The sequence below is a fragment of the Typopeltis vanoorti genome, chromosome 4 (assembly GCF_054136105.1).
Source record: "Typopeltis vanoorti isolate ZY-2024b chromosome 4, IOZ_Tvanoo_1.0, whole genome shotgun sequence".
Lineage (NCBI taxonomy): Eukaryota > Metazoa > Arthropoda > Arachnida > Uropygi > Thelyphonidae > Typopeltis > Typopeltis vanoorti.
In genome coordinates, this window is record NC_143552.1 from 140,204,346 (window position 1) to 140,226,899 (window position 22,554).

The 22,554-nt window shown below is 34.3% G+C and overlaps 1 protein-coding gene across 1 annotated transcript in view; it reads left to right on the forward strand.

Annotated features, from left to right (window-relative positions):
* Positions 1-22,554, forward strand: part of LOC150107721 (centrosomal protein of 120 kDa-like) — a 284,452-nt gene that overhangs the window by 70,597 nt on the left and 191,301 nt on the right. The window contains exon 4 of the mRNA XM_090392176.1: positions 12,924-13,040. Within this exon, the coding sequence (XP_090248302.1) occupies positions 12,924-13,040 (117 nt within the window). The remainder of the gene's footprint in view (positions 1-12,923; positions 13,041-22,554) is intronic.

Genomic DNA, 22,554 nt, shown 5'->3' on the forward strand with positions numbered 1-22,554 from the left:
TTCATTCATCACAATTCCAGTATAAGCTTTTGGTTCTTCCATTTCTGCAAAGTCACCACCTGGATGATATACTCTTGCAAAGTGCTCGCTCAGTAATTCGACAATATCGACTGATTCGGTTACCTCCCTACCCTCAGCATTTTTTAAGATCAGTCTACCATGAGCATTTTTCCTTTTACTTGCAACATATTGAAAAAACTGTTTGGGATTCTCTTTAGCCTGCATGGCCAATTTCCTTTCGTAATCTGCTTTTGCTATTCTTACCATCCTGGCCTGAGCTTTATACTGTTCCTGCGCTTGATGGTCACCCTTCTCCTTAAATTCCCTCTACAATTGTTTCTTTTTTTGCAGCTCAAGCTTAATAGTGTTATTCATCCATTTAACCCCTACTTGATTTATTATTCGGACTCTTGGTATACAGTCAACCATTGCCTCCTGCAAACAGTTCTTAACCACCTCCCATGCACTATCAACATCCAGCCCTTGCAGTTTTACATGCCATGGCATTTAGCCAAGCACACACCTAAGCTTGTCATACTTACCAGCCCAGTAATTCCACATGTACCCTGTCTTAATTGTAAATTCGACTCCTTTAGCCACCTCCCAAGTGATAAACCATGTCATTGCCTATACTGATGATCCATCAGTATAGGCAATGACATGGTTTAGATTATTTAAGTGATGTATAGCGTCAGGTCCTTTTCTTTTATTTTATTGCTGTGAATTCTTTTTTGAACATGGTTCTAGTAGATTTAAGTTAATCATTGTGTTTTTTGGAAATATAGTGGAAAGGAATGGCTCTTTGCTTATTTCAATGGACAAGTGCTCTAAGTCAATCTGTTTTCTAATTTCATGATCACATTGTAAAGTAGATGATCTCGTTAGACTAGATTTTCCTGTCCAGGCATCGAAATTCTGAGTGAGATGTGATTCTGTTAGTGAATTTAACTGTGGAGAGTTTTTGTCCATCTTCTAATATGTGAAGCCCACTCTTGTTGAGCTTTTAAATTATTTGTGAATGAGACTGCACTTATAATAATTTTTTGCTGCTCTTGATTGTATTTGGTCAAGTTTTTCTTTTGAGTTAGAAGCTGGAGTCCAGATTGATGAGGCAAATTCCATAGCGGGTCTTATGAGTGCCACATATGTAGTTGTTTTGAGTGTCTTCAGTTTTGCACTGCCACTTTGTTCCACAAAGTCTTTTGATGATATTATGCTTTTTAAGTGCTTTATGACATATATTTATAATATGAGTTGTAAATCTCAGTTCAGCATCTAGGGTTAGGCCTAAGTATTTTGGAGACTGTTTTTCTTATATTGGTATTATATGTTTTGATCTGGGGGTTGTAATTGTTTCTATGTTTTCTATCAGTGGAGAAGATACTCAGTTTTGTTTTTTCTTGGTTTATCAGTAATTTACATTCCTTTGCCTATCTTTCTAAGCGTTTTATTGATTTATTCAAGAGTTTTTCAGATTGTTGAGGATTACTGCTTGTGTGCCAGATTGCTATATCATCTGCATAGCATGTTATTTTTTGTGTCATTTATTATGTGAGGATGAATATTGTTCATAAAAATGAGAAACAGGAGCGGGCTTAAAACAGAACCTTGTGGGACTCCAGCCCAAGTTTGATGCATGTTGGAATAAATTCCATTAACTTATTTTTCTTCTTTTCATGAAATCTGAAATCCAAATTAATGTGTTCCCCCTTATTCCAGTATTATATTCAATTTTTATTAACTTTTGTCTCCAAAAGTGAACAAAGGCAGCTGAAAGATCTAAGAAGATTGCTGTTGTCTTCTTTGGTGATTTTTCTTGAATGCCATCTATGATTGATTGGCAAAGATAAAATAATTGATCTTCTGTACTGTGTTGAGATCTGTATGCAGTTTGGTAGAAGTTGATCTTGTTATTTTCAAGGAGCCAATTCATAAGTCTAGTGTGTATTATTTTTTCGTTTACAGAGAGTACTAGTCAAAGCTATTGGTCTGTAGCTTTTACAGTCACTTGGGTTTTAGTTTTTTTAGTTTTTTAGGTTTTTAATGATATGTCCAAAGATAAGATAAATTCTGGGTGATTTGTCAGGGTCAATTTGACTAATTGCTGTTTTTTAATTCTGTCATTGTGAGTTCCTGAGTTAAGATGTCTTCAGAAGGATTGGTTCTGAATTGTATTAGCAGAAGTTTTGCAATTTTCCTGCACTTCTTTGTTGTATCATAGGTTGCTTACTTTAGAGTATTGTTTGGCTAGTATATTTGCCATTGTTTGTTGCTGCTGTATTAATTCCTGAGGAGATTGTGTTTGAAGAATGATCTGTATCCTGAAATGTTGCGTTATTTAATAATCTGACGATATTCCAATGTTGCAAGTCTTTTGTTGGATCTAGTCTATTCAGAATTCTTTACACTTTTCTTGTTTACAGTTTGAAATTTCATCTTCAATTTTTTGAGTTAATTCTATTAACTTCTTTTTGTTTTCTTCTGTATTACTGTTTTTTAGATGATAAGATGCACCCAAAATTTGTGAGACAATTTTTAGAAAAAATATATTATTATATAAAAATATTCACAAACCTTAAATTTCATTTATTATTAGCATAACTTGTACCAGCAGCATTCAGTTCATCTTCACTTGTCTTGGCACTATCATTCGTCTTTTACTGTCACTTTTTGTTCTTATTTTCTGAACTGTTATTATCACGCTCTTCAAAAACAAAGTCATCTTCAGTACCATCCAGCATGTTACTTATGCTGCATTTTTTAAAAGACTCAATAATCGTCCTGTCCGTTCAAAACCACATACGCTCACCCACTAACTATGGATGCCAGTAAAGTTTTTGTATGAAAATCAGGGATACCCACATATGCAGTGAGATATGTTTGGCTTGCATTGAAAACATGGGAATCTAAGACTTACCCGGTACCACCTACCTTACATAAGACGCACCCCGATTCTAAGTCGATTTCTCTACGTAAAAAGGTGCGTGTCTTATGGTCTGAAATATACAGTATTTTTTATTTTAATCATTGATAATATCTCTTTTAGTGAGTATAGCATTGATATTATGATCTTTCCAAAATGAAACCCAGTTGTTTTTCCTGAGTCCTCTGGGAATTGAATTTTTTTCAGCTCTCTGTATGTTGTTAGTTAATTCTAGTATTTGCTGACCAAGTTCTTTACTAGTGGGTGTTCCAGTGCAATATGTTTCTAATAGTTGTGTGTATTTGGTCAATTTTCTTTTCTGAAGTTCCACAAAAAACACAGAAAAAGATGTGTTTTTTGGTCTAACTGTAAATTAATGGTTGTGATAATAGGTCTATGATCACTAATGGCATTCTTTAGTATTTTCCACTGGGTAAGATTTGCAGTTTCATAATCTACTGCTGTGATGTCTAATGCTGATTTTGTACACATTGTTTTTGGCAGTTATGTATTTTGCTTGTTGTTTATGATATCAAGGTTTAAATCATCAATTATGTCCTCTATTTGTTCCTTTCCAATCTAGTTGTGGGGAACCCCCAAGTTGGGCTTTTGGCATTTAGATCTTAAAAGGATCTTTGTATCTGACATTGTTTGACTTAGTTGCTTAAGTAATTCTGTGTTTATAATTCGGTTATATGCATTGACTGTTGTAATAATGCATTTTAGTAGAAATATCTTGACTGCTTGAGCCTCTTGTTACTATTTATATTGCTGTATGTAGTTGATATGATTTCTTTATATTTAATGTGTTTGGTCCATAAGAGTATAGCTAGACCTCTGCCAGAACGATCTGGTCTGTCTTTCCTTATGTTGAATAGCCTTTGATTTGAAGCTTCAGATTTTGATTTAGTTTCATTTCTTGTAGACATGCAATGTAGATGTTATTTTTGTATAAAATGTTCTTAAGCTCTTCCATCTTTTTTTGAGTGCCATATGTTAAGCTGACGTATGTTGAGAATCTTGTAAGATATTTCTCATTCAGATCTCAGACCGCAACTCTCAATGTGTCAGCTTCCCCAGGTGTGTTAGCATCAGAACAGGCCTTTACAGCTACTGTATAGACTCGGGGTCCTCAAAGTCTCCACTGTGCTTCACCCTACAGAGCAATTCCCTACTTCTTGCCACTTCTGCCTTACACATGGCAAATGCCTTGGATGTGGGGTCAGACTTCTACAAGGTGGATAAAGGATTAAACCAAGAATATAATTTCTTGGCATCGTTAATTTATAGTATAACCAAGTGGAAAAACTTCCAACGTGACTTCACTTTAATAAATCCATCAAAGATAATATATTTATCTTTAGATAATAGATAATACCATTGTTGTCAACCTCAATTCTGGATTTTGATTCTCACCAGCCTCTTTAATCACAATACCTATCACACATTGATGCTTGAATTCTGTCATCACCTTCTTTATGAAGTGGTATAATCTGGCCTTCCTTCCACTCCTTTGAAACTTGACTGAATGTAAGACTCATATTAAACAAATATGTCAAGAAAGATATTAACTTATGGCACATTCCTTCAAAATATACAGTTATATAGCCTTATTAATATCAAATTTGCTTAATTCCCCATATACCTCTTCCTCACTCAGTCAGTCTCTCCTCCTCATCATCCACTGCTCTCAAAACACACCATGATGTCACATTCACAAGGATGAAAGACCTTTATAAACTGCTCATTAAATATCTCAACTGTATCCTCCATGGCAGTTATCCCATACTGATCTGTTAATTATCATGATAATCTGGTTTATTTTCCTCACATTTCCTGGAACATTACTACATAAGTTTTGGATCCTTGTCTGCCATCATCTCCAGGTCCCTTATCTCCTCCATCCTTTTCAGTATATTCCCAACAATTTAGTACACATCATTCAACCTGTGTCTTTGATATTTAGAAATGTGTAATCCAGACTTCATTCTTGGGATGACACATTCAAGTAAAAAGCATTCGCTGAGCATGTTCCATAACAAGACAGGTCCATCAGGCTGGAAGTCCAATCTCTGTTCTCCATAGTCCACGTTCACTGAACTTTGGTCTAGACCAGTCAACAATGTGTATTTAGTGTTAGTAACAAAATAGGTTGCAACATGAAAATTTATGGCATTTAGTTCTCTGCATGTTATGGAAACACTTATGGAATTCCTTGAGAAGACTGGTTACGGTATACAGCAATCCCCTAATCAGTGTGTTTTTGATTAGTGCGTCTTTTTTTTTTTTTTTTTTTTTTGATACCCAAATTCAATTAGTGCGCCTATATACATCTTAGAAATAAATGTTACAGATTTAAAAAATGTTTTATCTATACATTTTTTATGGCTAACTATTTTAAAAAATCACTCACCAGAATGAAATAATTTAGTTACTGATTTAAAACATTTTACAAAGTTATTTTTAATGGCATACTACACTACTTCCATGTACGCTATGTATACTATGTTTAATTATTTTAAAGTATTTTCCCAACCTTTCATCGTGAGTAAAGGAATTAGTGAGCAAAAAAGTGAAAGTGTGAAAATGATTCGAAAAGTAATCTCATTGGAAGAAAAACTTGAAATAATAAAGAAAGTGAACAAGGCGAGTCCAGAGCAAAGATAAGACAAGAACACAAAAATGGGTGAATCAACTATAAGAGCAATTCTAAGCAAAGCTCATCATCATCATCAAATTCCTGCCATGTACCCTCAAGGGGTGTACAGGATATGACAGTACTACATGAAAAAATTACATCATTACTAACTTCCTATCTACAATTGTCCTCCAAATCAGTCTGTTACTTGTCAAGACTCCAACATTATCAGATCTTATATTTCTATCGTCTAAGGCACTTTGTACTGTATCAATCCACCTATATCTTGGTCTTCCTCTGGGTCGTTTTCCTGCCAACCTGGCAGAGAACACTTGTTTTGCTAATCTTTCCTCTCCCATTCTATTTAAGTGACCATACCATCTGAGATTAGCTCTGCTAACGCATTCCTGGATGCTGACAATGTCAAGTTCTTTCCTAATATCCTCATTTTTAATATGATATTGCCATTGATGCCATCTGTTCACGCCTCTAATCTTTCTCAGGACTCTCATATCTGCAGTCTCTAGTCTTTGGTCAAGTGTTTTACTTCTGACCCAGCTCTCCGATCCATAAGTTAAAATTGGTTTGAACACAGTCTTGTATACAGCTAATTTAGTGTTCCGACTAATTTCTTTCTTATTCCATATGAATTTATTCAATTGACTTCCCGCCATACCAGCTCTGCTGATTCTGTTGTCTATTTCTATATTTAGTTTACCATCTGCAGTAAAAATTGTGCCTAAGTAGCTGAAATGTTTTACTTGTTCCACAGGTTCTCCATTCACAACACAGTTGACATTTTCAATGATTCTGCCTATTTTCATTGTCTTTGGCTTTTTATTGCTGACCTTCATACCATATCTATTACAACAGCTATTCAATTTAGTCAGAGAATCTTGCAGATTTGTAGCGGATTTATTTAGAAGTATAACATCATCCGCATAAAGCAAAGAGCTGACATTAACATCTCCAATTTTGATATCAGGTTTAATACCACATTCCTTCATAATGTGATCCATATAGATAATGAATAACAGAGGGAATAATGTACATCCTTGTCTCACACCAGATTTAACATTAAACCATCTTCCTGTACTTCCTTCAATTCTAACTGCTGACTCACAACTCAAATAAAGACTAAGTATTGCTTGATATAATGCCCCATTGACACCATATAACTGCAGCGTATTGAATAGCTTCTCTCATGGCACCTTGTCATATGCCTTTTCCAAATCGACAAAACTTAAATACAGATCTTTGTTATGTTCCCATGCTTTCTTGACTATTTGTCGTAAAGTGAAGATCTGATCCTGACAGCATCTATTTGGCCTGAATCCAGCTTGTTCTTTACCAAGCTTTTCTTCCACAATTCTTCTCGACTGTTTCTCAAGTATACTTGCATAGATCTTGCCAGGAACACTCAGTAGGGAAATACCTCTGTAATTCTCACATTCAGTTTTATCTCCCTTTTTATATATGGGTACTATGAGAGCTCTACTCCAATCATCGGGAATTCGTCCCTCTGTCCAGGCTTTCTGAACTATGCAGTGCAGCCACTGTAAGACTCATATACCACCATACTTCAGCATTTCTGGTCGAATATCATCTACTCCTGCTGCCTTTCCACATTTCAAGCCTTTGATGGCTTTTTCTACTTCAAGTATGGATATGTATTCCTGACTGCATGCCTGGGCAGTGTTTTTTATCACTGTGCTGTCATCACTGCTTGTTTCATTTAGCAGTTTTTCAAAGTAATTACTCCATACTTCAAGGATATCTTTTTCTCCTGTTTTCATTTCACCTTTATCATCTCTAATTCCTTTTACAGCACTCTTTCCTCCATTCCTAAGCTTCTTCAACAACCTCCAGAATATTTTGCCACCTTCTTGATATTTATTTTCTATATTCTTGCCAAAGTCCTCCCATGACTTTTGTTTAGCTAGTTTTAGACACTGTTTAGCTTTCTTACATTTGTCTCTGTATTCTGTAAGAGTAAAAGCTGACTTATTTGCCAGGAACTTTTGATATGCTTTCTTCTTTTCCTTCACTGCCTCATTACCTTCCTGTGTCCACCAGGGAGTTCTGATTTTTTTTATCCTTGCACACAACCTCACCACATGCCTCTCTGGCAGAATCAATCAATGTTTCCTTCAGAGTTTGCCACTGAATCTCCAAGGTTTGATTCCTGTTCTCAAACTCTTTCATTTTCTTTTCAATAATATTTCTGTATTTTAGTCTACAGTTCACATCTGAGAGCTGCTCAACTTTTATTCGCTTTAAAACTTTCTTACATGTTATTCTTTTCAATATGAAATTCAATTTTATCCTGCTCAAGACTAAATAGTGATCACTTCCAATTTCAAATCCTGTGTACACTCTGGTGTCCTGCACCAGGGAGAAAACATCACTATCAACAATAACATAGTCAATGAGACTTTTCTTATTCCTAGCCTCTTCTCTCCATGTGAATTTGTGCACATTTTTATGTTGGAACATGGTGTTAGTAATAACCAGTCCATGTCCTGAGCAGAAATCCAACAGATATTTGCCATTATTATTAGCTTTGCTCTTTTCTCCAAATTTTCCCAAAATATTTTTGCAAAGCTGCTGAATACAAAGCAAGGCTGCAAAGCAAAGCTGCTGAATACAAAGTATTATAATGATTGAATTAGAGAGACTTCTTTGTACACGGATCAAAGATTGTAACCAAAAACGGATCCTGCTGAGAACTGACCTTATTAAATCAAAAGCATTAAGTCTCTTTGCAACCTTGAAAGAAAAGGTTATCAATGATGGAAAAGAAGAATTCCACATTAGTGCTGGGTGGTTTGAGAAATAGCCTACATAGTGTTCTAATCAGGCGAAGCTGCAAGTGCTGATAAGGAGGTGGCTGCAAATTATCCAGAGATTTGAAGAAAATTGTATAAGAAGGGGGGCTATTGTGACCAACAAATATTTAATGTCGATGAAACTGGCCTTTTTTTGGAAGCCAATGCCTTCCAAGACTTTTCTGGCTAAATCAGAGAAATCTCAGCCTGGTTAAAAATGCGCAAAGTCTAATGAAATTACTGCTAGCAATATACAATCCATTTGGAAGCACATTCTTCCACATTGTGCAAATGATTTTAGATGCTTTTCAAATGAATCTAAGTTAACTAAATCTCATTCTGAGAAACTGAGTGATTTAGACTTGCTAAATTTAGATGCACAGCATTAAGATCCTGAAGACTATGAAGAAAATTTAATCACTGACAATCCCAAAGAGATTTCACAGAAACAAATTTAAAAATATTTTTCGTGCAACCGAAACTTTTAAGTAGCAATGCATAGAGACTGGCCCTTGTGAGAAAATTTGCAGAAGAGGCAGTTGCATGAAAAAAAGAAACAGAATGCCTGCCAGAATAATAGATTTATATTTTGAATATGTTTTATTGTCTTTCAGCTTCATAGTTTTCCTTTAACTAGGCCCTGTGACATGCCCTAATTCTTTTATAAAAAAAGCAAGGATAAAAAAAGAAATTTTGAGGAATGAATTATACTTTTTCCCAGAGGTTATTATATTCGATTAGTGCGTTTTCGATTAATGTGCCTGTTTTAAAGAATGCATTAGGTGCACTAATCGAGGGATTGCTGTATCATCATTAGATGTGAGAATCTGTGTAGAGATGTTGCAACCAAAAACATTAGCTGCTGTGAAGCATTTTTTTTTAAATTAATTAATTTATTTTATGTTGTTTCCTCTCACAAAAGGTTGTAAGCCTATAGTATATCAGTACCATGAGTGTGCTGAGGATTTTTGTATTCTATTTTTTTTTTTTTTTTTTTTTTTAATTCTTTACCTAGTCCATAAACCTTGCTCTAGAGACTAAACAGGAATTTGATGATCATGAAGAAATCTCTAAAAGCAGAACATGTTCAACAAATGATATAAATAAAATGATGGAACTAACTACTATTCCTTAGAAATTATTGTGATTTAGACAGTGTAAAAGTGTCTTTTCAAGTCACAAAAGTTTTCACTAGGTGTTTAATAGGGATGTGCATGATGCACATAATTTTTTAAGTAATGGTTTCATGCAAATAAGGGAAATAAAAATTTGAATTTATTAAAACTGCAATATATTTCACTCAGTATGTCATGAGCATTATTCAGGGAACATGCAGAAGAATTCAACATTTAAATTATGAGCTCAAGAACGAGTCATACAGCATGTGCATATTTCTGCATGTCTCAGTTGCAGTTGTATAAGTAGGAGGAAACACTGTTAACGTTCCAGGGAAATAGACCTGGAAATTTAAACTTATTATAGTATAACATCTTTGTGTGATTCCAATGAACTTTGTGTCTAGTGTCTATGGCATTGAGAAGCAAGGCCTGAACCTTGTGATTCTAGAAATCTAATATAATCTTGATGTTCTTAGATTTCAGTCTCAGCAGAATAGCCAGTCTATCAAAAGTAGCAAAGATGACAAGAACAGGGTATTTGATAAACACCAGGCAAGAACAGAGTTGATAATTTATCCTTAATAGATGGTAAGAAAGAAAGTAGTTTCTAGGCTGGTTTGAAGGTGGTATACAGATTATATTTGTGAAGAGTCCTTGCTATTTGTTCAGAAGTCCATTTAAATGAGGGTATGTATATCCTTTTAAAATCAGATTGCAGTCTAGCAGAGGAATGGTAATCATCAGTTATTTTCTGTATTGTGATTTTGTTATATACATTAAGTGATAGAGTGAGTTTTATTTAAATCTTCTGATAAAAAACAGTCAGAAGAACAAATTGTGCATGCTTGGTGTGTGAGGCTTTTGATAATACCTGTTTTTTTGTGAAGGAGATGATGTGAAGTTGCATGGATATATCTGCCTGTAAAAGGAAAATTCAATATTATCATCAATGTATTAGAGTATCCAGAAAGGGAAAACTGTTGATAGATTCACACTTGATAGTGAATTTAAAGCAAGCATATAAGGAGTTGATTTTGTCCAAAAACTGAAGTAGTTCTATTTCAGAGTGAGACTAGATTTGCAAAAACATCGGCAACAAAACAGCCAAATATGAGGTTGAGGAGAAATTATGTTAGCAATTCAGTCCTCTAAGTGCTCCATAAAATAATCATTTAAAGCAGGTGATATAGAACTGTCCATCATGCCGTCAGTTTGTTGAAGGAGTTTATTTTGACAAGTAAAGTAACCAGCATTGATAGTAAATTTAAATAATTTAAGGGTGTCATCAGGAAAATCTCCTTGTAAAAGTTGCAGCATTTCTTGAAGTTTTATGTTTGTAAACAGAGAAACTACATCAAAAGTAATCATCATTTCACTATCTTGAAGGTGAACTTTCATTTTTTCTTTGAAGTCAAAACTATTCTTGATAGTAAGAGGTTGTTTTGCCAGTGGCATTTCATAGAAGAATTGAGAGATATTTTGCCAAATAACAAGTAGGAGATCCTATGAAATCAATTATCAGACCTAATGAATTACCAAATTTTTATTTTGGAGATGAATTTCATTGCCCAATGTGAGACTACTGCCTTGCTTATTGGAGGCCTGAAGTGGCTTGAAAAAGTTCCATGTTTTTGTCTCTAGAGCAGGTTTGTGGACTATATAAAAAAATAAATTAAAAATAGAAAAAAGTATATATAAAAAATATATTCAAATTAAGTGGATATTAAATCCAACATTATTTCTTAGCCAAATAAGAAACTCATAGATAGAAAATCTAAGAGTTTCATGCTGAATATAGAAAATTATAAAAGTTCAGCAAGTCCAAGCATAAGCCAACGAGTGGTACCTGCTGTGGCAACTCGTAGTAAAGGTGGAGTAAGATCCGATCACTGTCCTTAGTATTTTCCCATAATGTAAAACCCCAACTCCTAGGAGATGTATGCTGTTATACATTATGGGAGAAGGTCACTACCCAAACCACTTTCGACCTTTTTTGAGGTTTCATCAGTGAGTAGGTAGACCCAGATGTAAATATCAAGGTTGCATTAATACAAAGCTTATATCTTTACTGTACAAGTCGCCAAAAAGTGCACTAATAAATTACTGAGATAAAGAGCCAATTTATTCAAATTAAGTGGATATTGAATCCAACATTATTTCTTAGCTGAATTAGAAACTTATAGATAGAAAATCTAAGAGTTTCATGCTGAATATAGAAAACTATAAAAGTACTTGTACAGTAAAGGTATAAGCTTTGTATTACTGCAACCTTGGTATTTACATGTGGGTCTACCTACTCACTGATGAGACTTCAAAAATGGTCGAAACCGGTCTGAGTAGTGACCTTCTCCCATAATGTATAACAGCATGCATCTCCTAGGAGTTGGGGTTTTACATTATGGGAAAATACTAAGGACAGTGATCGGATCTTACTCCACCTTTGCTATGAGTTGCTCCAGCATGTACCACTTGTTGGCTTATGCTTGGACTCGCCGAACTTTTATAGTTTTCTATATTCAGCATGAAACTCTTAGATTTTCTATCTATGAGTTTCTTATTCGGCTAAGAAATAATGTTCGATTCAATATCCACTTCATTTGAATAAATTTACTTCGCCGAAGTGAAGCCTATTGGCTCTTTATCTCAGTAAAAAAATATATATATATATATGAAAAAAAAACCTTAGCCCAACCACAGTATGAAATGTACTATAGGTTTGCAAATAACCTTTTATGAGTGGAACAACATTAAAAAAAAAAAAAAAAAGATTTATGCACTTGGAAAGCCATAAATACATGATGAATCTGCAATTTTTCATTAGTATTCGCATCTACAGAGTATTTAATGAATTAAAATTTTTATTTCCCTTGCATGTGTGAAATCGTTGTTTAAAAATTGTATTACAAACTTTCCAAATATTGATTTCTGCTACCTAAAATTTAAATCAGCTGCTATTTACTCCTATCCTATTGAATACAACAAATGAGAAACAGCTGCTTACCTAATGTAGTAATCATTCCTCTCTTCACCTCTTGGTGAGAATTTTTCTCAAAAGATAATAATTAAATCCCATAATTATTAAAAACAAATCCCAATATACATCACATGTATCTTTTAATAAGATATTCTGATATTATAATCAATCTCTGGTGTTAAAAAGGGGAAAAAAACATGCAAAATAAATTAAACTTTAAAAATAAAGAATTAAAAGCAAATAGTTTTTATTTTAATTAATTTTTATACTGTTTGTGAGTTAATTTATTTTTTAAATTCATAATGATTAAAGATCATTATAGTGCATGCTGACATTTTGATATACCTATTATATGTATTGTATAAATGAATGAAGATTCTATTCATTTATATAATCAGATACACAATTAGCCTTTGTCTTGTAATCTTAATCTTTCTTGCAGATATTATTTTGCTGTAATGATGCAACACTTGGTTCAGCTCATATTCCTTTAACTCACCTTTTGAAGAATACTGTTGATATAAATGACCAGCCTGCATCAGTGGAAGGAATATTTAAAGTATGTACACATTATAGAGCTTTCTTTGTAGATTTTCCTTCTATACAATGCTTGTGTTTTTTATTTTAAAAAAACACAAGCATTGTTTGAGGAAGCAAATACCTAAGTGGTATTTGCTTCCTCAGTACTGGACCACCTGAAGAAAGAACTAGGTTCAATTCTAGTTGCTGACTAGAGTAACTTTTTTCCAAGCCTTTCTTCAATTGGTTCCCAAGTTAGTTCATCTCTTTTTTTCTCCTAGAAGCTCAGTTTTATTGTCTTAGGGTTAGGCACAGCAAGATGGCAGCACTTGATGCCACTTAAAAATTAGCGATAGTCTTGAGCCAGCTTTATGCTACCGGAGGAGATTGAACTGCTCACTCAGTCTCCAAAAGTTAGGTAGCTCTGTAAAGGATAAAAGACATTAACTGATTTATTTTATTTATTTATTGTTTTTCGGAACTTCTTAATTGAAAAGCTCTTATATTGAAGCTCTGATTGTGAAGATTTCTCAAAAAAAAGCCAGAAATCAAACATTTAGATCTGGAGCCTCTCACCATTGGACCAGTCTCTTTCCCCATCACCAAGCTACCAATCACAAATGAATGCGACTCACTTCTCTTTTTTTCATTTCTCAGATTGTCTTATTATCTTATTCCATCTCAAATCAGGAATGCTTGAAAATATTTTGAATTTTTTTACTTTTTATTTGAAATTAAATTATAAGGTGTAGAATTTATTTAGCTAGTGTTTTATTTAATTAGTTTTCTAGTTTAAATGCTTTTTATTCATTATCATTCACCTAAGTTAGGAGCATGCTTTATTTATTTATCTATCTATCAATATGACTGCTTTAATTTCATCCATTTGAAGTCGAAAAGTTCTTAAAGCTTTAATTGTGTAGACTTTATGAAAAATAATCAGAAGTAAGTTATAATTCTTTACTTATTTTAAAAAATGAATCTAAATGAAGAGTGAAATGAGGATGAAGAGAAAAGGGAACCTATTCAGACTTTACAATATTAACAAGCATTGTGGGGGAGAGAGAGTCCAGTTTAGTACATTTTATATTGAGCCTCAATGGATATAACTAGCTCAGTATGCCTAATGGACAGTACTGGATTGGTTGTTAAAAAAAATGTTTGAGAACAGCCAAATCTTGAGATAGATATAGGAGAATGGGTAAGAGAATCCTTCATCAAATAATACATTACCTTTCTAATTTAAAAGAAGATGGTTTTCAGCGTAGCTTGCATTTGCAATTACTTTAACAAATTCTAAGGCCACATTTTCAACAGAGTGGGCATGTGGCTATCTCTTATTGGGTCTTTTGACAGTTTCACTGTTAAAGTAGAACCTGAATGCCAAAAAAAAGTTATTTGTAAAGAATTCTTGCAATGACATGTAGCCAGCAAAAGAAAGAATGATTATGGAAGGATGACATTGATTGGAGGAAATGGTATAAAGACAGCTGTTGCAGAATGTGTGGTGGAGATACTTGATGAGCAGTTCATAAAGATCTTTCAATCTTGTGAATATGACTTCATGGAGAGATTGAGAGCAGTTGATGATGGGGAGGAGAGACTGACTGTAAGTGAGCAAGAGGTGTTTGGGGGAGTTGAGTAAACTAGATATAAATAAGGCCGTGGGACTTGATAATATATCACCGCGTATTCTGAAGGAATGTGCCAAAGAGTTGACACCTGCCTTGACATATTTTTTTAATACGAGGCTTGCACTTGGTCAAGTTCCTAAAGAGTGGAAGGTGGGCAAGATTGTGCCACTTCATGATCGAACTCAAGGTGATCGAACTCAAGCATCAAACTATAGGCCTATCTCTGTGTCAGGTGTGGTGGTTAAGTTGTTGGAGAAGCTTGTGAGAACTAGGATCCAGAGTTGGGTTGACAACAATGATATAATCTTTGATGGACAGCATGGATTTGCTAAAGGGAGGTCATGTTTTAGTAATCTACTTACTTATTACAATAAAGTGACTGCTTCCTTGGACAGAGGAGAAGGCTACACAGTAATATACTTGGATTTTGCAAAAGCTTTTGATAGAGTACCTCATGATAAGTTGACAGTCAAACTAGAGCAGATGGGGTTGGATATTAGATTAGTGCATTGGATTGGAGACTGGCTATCTGATAGGTATCAACAAGTTGTGTATGGGGGTGCGATATCCAGGAAAAGGAAAGTCACTAGTGGAGTGCCTCAGGGGTCTGTTTTAGGGCCATTACTATTTAACTTGTATATTAATGATATTGGCAAAGATTTGGATGGAGATATTTAGTTGTTTGCAGATGATGCAAAGTTGGGACGAACCATAAAGAATAGTGAAGATGTTGTGGCCTTGCAAGAAGACTTGAATAAATTGAGTGATTGGGCAAGCAAATGGGGATGTGAGTTCAATGTTGCAAAATGTAAGGTTTTAAAATTTGGAAAACAAAGATGGGATTCAGAATTTATGCTTGGTGAGAATATATTTTTGGAAGTAGAGGAAATAAGAGATCTGGGGGTGATTGTGGATAAGGATCTAAAATTTAGGGGACACATCGCCAAAATTGTGAAGACAACACAAAGACTTCTGGGAATGATGCAGAGGACACTGACGTGTAGAAGTAGGGAGATTCTTGTTCCATTGTATAAGGCTTTGATTAGGCCACACATGGACTATTGTGCCCAGATTTGGTCACCGGGTTTTCAGAAGGATGAAGAGATGTTGGAAAGGGTCCAAAGGCGACTGACTAAGGTAGTTTCTGACCTCTGGAATGTTGAGTATGAGGAAAGATTGAGAAGATGTTATTTGCAGAGTCTGGCGGAGAGAAGGAGGAGGGGAGATATGATAGAGACCTACAAGTTGGTAAGGGGTTGTTATAAGATCAATGGTGGAGAAGTTCTACAGAGAATAGTGGGAGATCAGGGGAGAACCAGAGGTCATCCCTGGAAACTGTATAAAGAGGGTGTGAGTAGGGGAGTGAGAAGCAGGTTTTTTTCGTGTAGAGTTGTGAATGATTGGAATGCCTTGCCTGAGAGTGTGGTGTCTGCGAATAGTTTGAGTGTATTTCAGACACGGTATTGTTACACCCTGATACCTTAAGAATGTAGAATTCCCAGCTATCATGGTGTAACATGAAGAGAAAATAAAATAAAACCCCTGTATAAAAGCTAATAGATGAATTATTTAAAAGAAAGAAAAATATTCTAGCATCCAAGTAAAATATATAACAAAAAAAAAAAGTGTTTGAATTAAATAATAAAAGAAGGAATGTATTACAGTTTTGATATGAAAAAATTTACTAAGTAAGACAGAAAGGAGTAATCATTAGAAATTGTATGTGAGAGGCTAGAGATTAAAATATTAAGTAAATTCTAAAAAATTTGGAAAGGGGATTAATTTAGAGGCTAGCAAAAATAAAAAAAAACAATAGACTATCGCTCAGGGTCAAATCCCGGATTTGAGACATCGTCACGGACTCGGCGACCGAAGGATGTTTGGCAGAAAAATGCCACCCTAATTGGTCGGTGAAGTCGAATCAAGTAAGGGGCGGAGAAAAGAAATTAAAGACGGTGCCGTTAGGAGTCAAGGTATAAAAGGGTTAGAAACTCCCCCCACGTGGCTTTTTCCCGGGGGTAGTTTCTTCACGAGCTTTTTCATATAGGTTTCACGTGGTTTTCCTGAGTGGCGGGATTGGAGTTAATCTCCGTCGTCACAACAAGGAAACAAAAGTGAGCGAGATTTCGATTCTGTATTTCCTATGGTAAGAAACGAGGAATGCCATTTAGCCAAAGAAAAGAAGGTATTGTCTAAGTGTTTCATCGTCCAGTGACAACTACGAAAAAAGGAAATCTGTAAAGAAGTCGGTGTCCACGTGGTGAGTTTCACAGCCATGGTATAGATGATTCTAAAAGTGGCCTTAATTCAAGTACGAAAGGTTAAGATCGCATAAGCACAGTTTAGTGCCAAAAGAACTTAGGAGTGACAGATTATAGGATAGATCATACCAGGATAGTACAATCGGAAAAAGGTAGAGGCCAATATAGAAAACTCAAGAGAAAAAGGTACTGTAAAAATCTCGTGTTAACTAAAAATCGTCTAATTGTAATCATTATTCTATTACTGAACTGTTGAAGAGACTAAGGAAAATTATACTAGGACTTTAGTACATGACTGATTATAATGAAAGTATGCTTGCTAATATTAATATTATATAAGTAATTCATGTCTCTTGAGAATTATGCCTGTGTATTGTAACGTATAGGAAAGTTTTAAATGTCAAAGTTATGTGTTAGTACAGTGAAAGGATAAGTTAATCTACATAGTTTTGGATAGTTAAATAGAGTGAATTGATTATACATGTCCATGTGCTACAGCATATAGCATATATTCCGACTAATATAGGGTTAACTAAGGTGTTAATTAGATCTGGAATTATACATATGATTGGATGTGTTGAATTTGTTATGGCGGCATGATCGCAATACCCATATAGGATCATAGGCAAATTACTTGTGATAAGCTAATGTTATTTTGTAAACGTTTTCTTAGTATTGAATCGAATTATATTAGAAATTGAATTGTACCATACTAATGAGTTTAATAAACCTTTGTTCATTGATAAAACAGATTTCTGAAATTGCTGCCCAATGCACCACTTAAAAAACGTATGAACCTAATCACGCGAGAAATTAATGTGTTAAAAAACGAGATAAAGTGTCACGACTGCAATATTGTTTCACATTCAGACATATTTTAGTAATTGCTCCTTGTTTTTGTATTTAATATCTCAAACTAAATGTCCCAAAAGGCGCAGTATAATATATTAGGGACACTAGGGAAGAAATAGCTTAAATATTTGTATTTTGGGGTGATATCTCGTACATAGATAAAAGTTGAATATAGATAAGCAGAATTTCACTAGATAGAATAATAATCATAAAATGGGACACAACAGTATGATGAGATATGTGTGTGTGTGATAAAAGGACCTCCCAGATGAGTCTTTGACTCCATGAGGTCTTGTTTAATAATAATAATAAAAATTTATTGCTAACTCTAACATTTCATAATCAATTTTCCAGTATATAGTATCAGAATCTAAAGTGTAGGGTTCCTCACATAGGTACAATTACTCTTTTTATATATGTTATATAAAATCCTCACTCCTTGTCTACTCTAAAAAAAGGATCAGAGACATGGATACCGAATTAGTTATTTGTTTAGCATTTGGCTAAGAAGAATACATGCATATGCCACCACACACACAAAAAGACTAATTAAAACACTAATTTAAAAAAGGATGTACAAGACAATAAATGTATAAAAGAATACAACAGTGTGAAGTGACACTATAGTTATTTATACAAATAAGCATAAATATAGGAGATTGAATGTCTAAGTTTGGAAGCAATCAAAAGCATCTGTAGAAACTGTTATAAAGTCAGTTACAGGTCCCATGTAGGCTCTGTGAGGATAGTCAAATATGATATGTTGTATAGTTTGGTTATCCTCACCACAGTCACAAGATGAGTTTGGTCTTATCCTCCAAGTAAACAAGGATGCTCTGCACCTACCATGGTTAGTGTGAACCCTATTCAGGGAGGTCCATATTTTTTGAAGTTGATCGAACCCTGATTGAGAGCTGTTTGGGTTAAAGATAGTCTGCCAGATTACTGGGGCTTGGGAAGTTCATTCCATGTGACATGCTGTTGTTGAATCATAGCGCTTAGTAACAAGTCTTTGTGCTTTTATAATAGGCAGGTATCTTGACTTAAGCCTCTGTGATATAAAACTGTCAATATCAGAGTGCATAGGAAGCAGTGGATTCCTGCAAATTTTGTTATATTCTCAAATCAGGTTGTCTTGGCATCGTAATTGTGGCTCAGAACTGGTAGCCAATATGATGGAGTAGTCTTTATTGTTCCAGAAATGATATGCATCATCTGATTCAAAATGGTATCAATTAATTTAACATGTGCACTGTTCAGCCAGACAACTGAGCAGTATTCAGCAGTTGGGTAAACGAGGCCTAGATCAGATGTCCTAATGTGGGAGCACAAACCCTGAGGTTGTTCCAGCAAGTTTATGCAGTATGTTATTTCTAGTTCTGAGTTTGATAGCAATATTGGAGAGATGTGTATTAAAGGAGAGGGTTCTGTCTAGGGTTATGCCCAGATACTTTGGATTAAAATTGTGTGGTAGTATGTTCCTATTTAGTGGCACTCTTAAGGTGTCACATGGCATGCTATTGTTCAAATAGAAATAGCATGTTTCAGTCTTGGTAGTGCTTCTCAAAGAAGTGGTTTAGCTCCTCTAGGTCACTAGTTAGTATGTGCTCTATAGTATAGAAGATCTAGTGTTGGAAGGTGACGCATAGATCATCAGCATATGCGAATTTTCTAGATGTTGTCCTTGGAAGGTCAGAAATATACAAATTGAATTGAATTGGGGGGGGGGGGGGGGAAGAACTGACCCTTGTGGGAGTCCATTGTTAAGTGTTCTTGGCTTGCTCATATCATCATCTATAACTGTATTGTTCTGTTAGACAGAATAGTATTGAATAAAAAATAGATGGGTCATTTTTTTAAATTTCGGTATTTTAAGAAGCTTGTAGATCATATCGTTCCTCCATACGGTGTCATATGCAGCCATTATATCTATAAAGACTGCACCAGTTTTAAGGCATTTTTCAAAACCAGATTCTATATGAGTTATTAGAGTCAAAACTTGATCTTAACAGCTGTGCCCAGGCCTGAAACCGGCCTGTTCATGAGGGAGAGCACCAGATCAATCAGTGCCTATGGGGTCTCTATGGGTTCTGGTGCCCTGATGCAATTTTAAGTTGAGTGCCCCTTACTTTTTTTTATCTATGTAAAATTTAAAAGTTATAAAATCAAAACACATACTGTATTTTTTTATGAAAAAGTGTGTACTTTGAAATATACAATTAACCTCCCAACTGGCCAGATGTCTACATATATATATATATACATCCAGCAAAATCTGGATACGATGCGTGCTCTGTTGAAAGAACATGGATAAGAAGTGCAATTTGGCCGTCATGTCCATTTGAATGTGCAGTAATCCTTCATGCTGAAGAGAACACTTAACCAGATTATCTCGCGATCATAGATGCATCTCAGTTGCCTATAACAAGAAATGCAGTTCCTTGTTCCAGGGTAACTGGACTTTTAGTTATATTGGGAAGACTAAAACTATAGAAATTATTTTTTTGTTTTCTTCTTTCATTGTACAAGTTTTAATGCCAGGACAAAATAAGAGATCCTTGCATACTTTTATTCACTTGAATATTGCATTACCTTGGAAAACCAGTCATTTTTAATTTTTTGTGCTAATTTTGTCTAGTTGACAATACATTTTATTTGTTCTCGAAGAACGTAATTCAAGATAATTATTTAAAATATTTTGAAAAAAAATGGGTTGTCGACATTCCAGATTATGTTATTAAAAATTTGTTCAAAATCAAATTTCGTAGAATGCTTCAGATTGCCTGAAGGACATGCTTTGACGACTTTGCTTTATAGATAATAATATGAAAATCTTTAATCATATCAAATGTGAAGTGTACATATTGTGAAAAGTATGAAATACGAAATTAGAAGAAAGTAGATACTTATAATTCGTTTACTATGAGCAGTCGTGGGGGGGGGGGGTAGAATACTTCAAAACAAAAATAAACTTTTAATCAATTCTTTTGTATAGGACATCTCTCAGATAATTTCTTCATATATGTATTTATTTATGTTGCTTCCACTCACAAAAGGTTATTTTACACATTATTATTATTTAATTAAGCACTCTACCGATAACAGTTTGTTTAGTTTTTCAACTGTGAGTGCATTTGAAATATTACTGAATATAATTTTGTACTATTTTAAAATTAGCCTTGAAATAAGATTGTAATGCAATTTAACACGCATTGCTCATAAAAGCAGAAAGATTTGTTTCAAACAGCAGCAGTTTATCTCAATTTGTAAGCATAAGAACGTGACATGCATATTTTCATACATCTTAGTAGTGCAAGGTGAAATAAAAAGTAATGTTCAGACCTTATTTTTTTGCAATAAATTTTGCTTGATAGCATTTTTTTTTCAGAATATTTTAAAACAATGTTTAACACAAGTGTGGAAATTAGCATGAAATTGGCATTTCCAGACGTGTTATACGATATTTTCAACCTATGTCCTATAATAACACGGCTTCTTATAGGACATAGGCTTTATGTTAAATCTGGTGTCAGACAAGGATGTGCATTATCGCCTTTGTTATTCCAAAATGTATGTATGTATATGTACAACCAAAATGTTGAGTTGGAATTTCCTAATGGAGGAAATTCCAGGTAACATAGGTTCACTCTTCTAAGTCAAGAGGTTATAAACATTACAAATCTGCTATAGTTAGTCATTTCCATTATTTCCAGTATTCAATTGAAAAAATAGCAAGAAAATAATCATGTGCACTTTCTTTTCAAAAAACACACAAAGAAAGTATATTATAAATCATATTTCATTCTGAAATCTCTACTCAATGAAAAAGAAAATACTACATATTTTCATCTTATTATGATTCTTATTATCATTGGCATTTTCTTTTAGTACAAAAAAAGAAATCACTGCATATTTGGAAAAGACATTTACTGCTAGTTTAGATAGGTGGCAAAATAGCTATACTTTACTGCAGTTTTACATTAAAATGTATGAGCATGCTTTCCAAGTGATTTACGTTTGTAACAATTGTCTTGTGAATGGTTTTGAAAATAAATTATTTCAAACATCAGCAGGTTGAATAGGTGGGTTCCTCTTCTTTTTTTTTTAATTCAAATATTTCTTTCTTGCTGCATGTAAAACAAAAGAAAGTTGGTCTATACTATGCATAGCGAAAAACAACTTGCAGTTTTTGCTAAATGTTATTAAAAGTCACAGTATTTATTACAATATATTTAGTGCATATTCACATTTAATAAACGCTAATATTAAAATGTGTTTTATTTCATTTTTTATACTCACTTCAGCGCCCCAATGTGACGCATCGTCTGCTTACCGTGTTGAGCCAGCCCTAGTATCAATAATAATAGTACTAATTCTATTGTAAATAAGTTTTTCTAATAGCTTAAGACAGACACAAAATTGTGTCTGAGCAGTGCTGTAGTCTAGCTTTAAGGTTTATCAGCAAGTTTTCCAGGTTTCAGGATGGCTATTATCTTTGATTTTTTAAATTCTTCTGGTAATCTGCCACTCTGTAGAATATTAGAGAAGAATTTTGTCAGCTATGCCATTGTATTTGGTCCAGAGTTTTTAAAAATTCAGGGTGAATATTATCAAATCCAGCACCTGGATATGAATTTATAGAGACAGAGAACCCAATTATTATTATTATTATTATTATTTGACACCTCCAGGGAGTCCAAAGACTCATCGAGGGAGGGCACCTGCTGTACAGCTGTCTCCACCACTCAATCCACTAACTATGCCAATTAAACTCTAATAGAATTTCACAGAATTTTCATTGAGAATT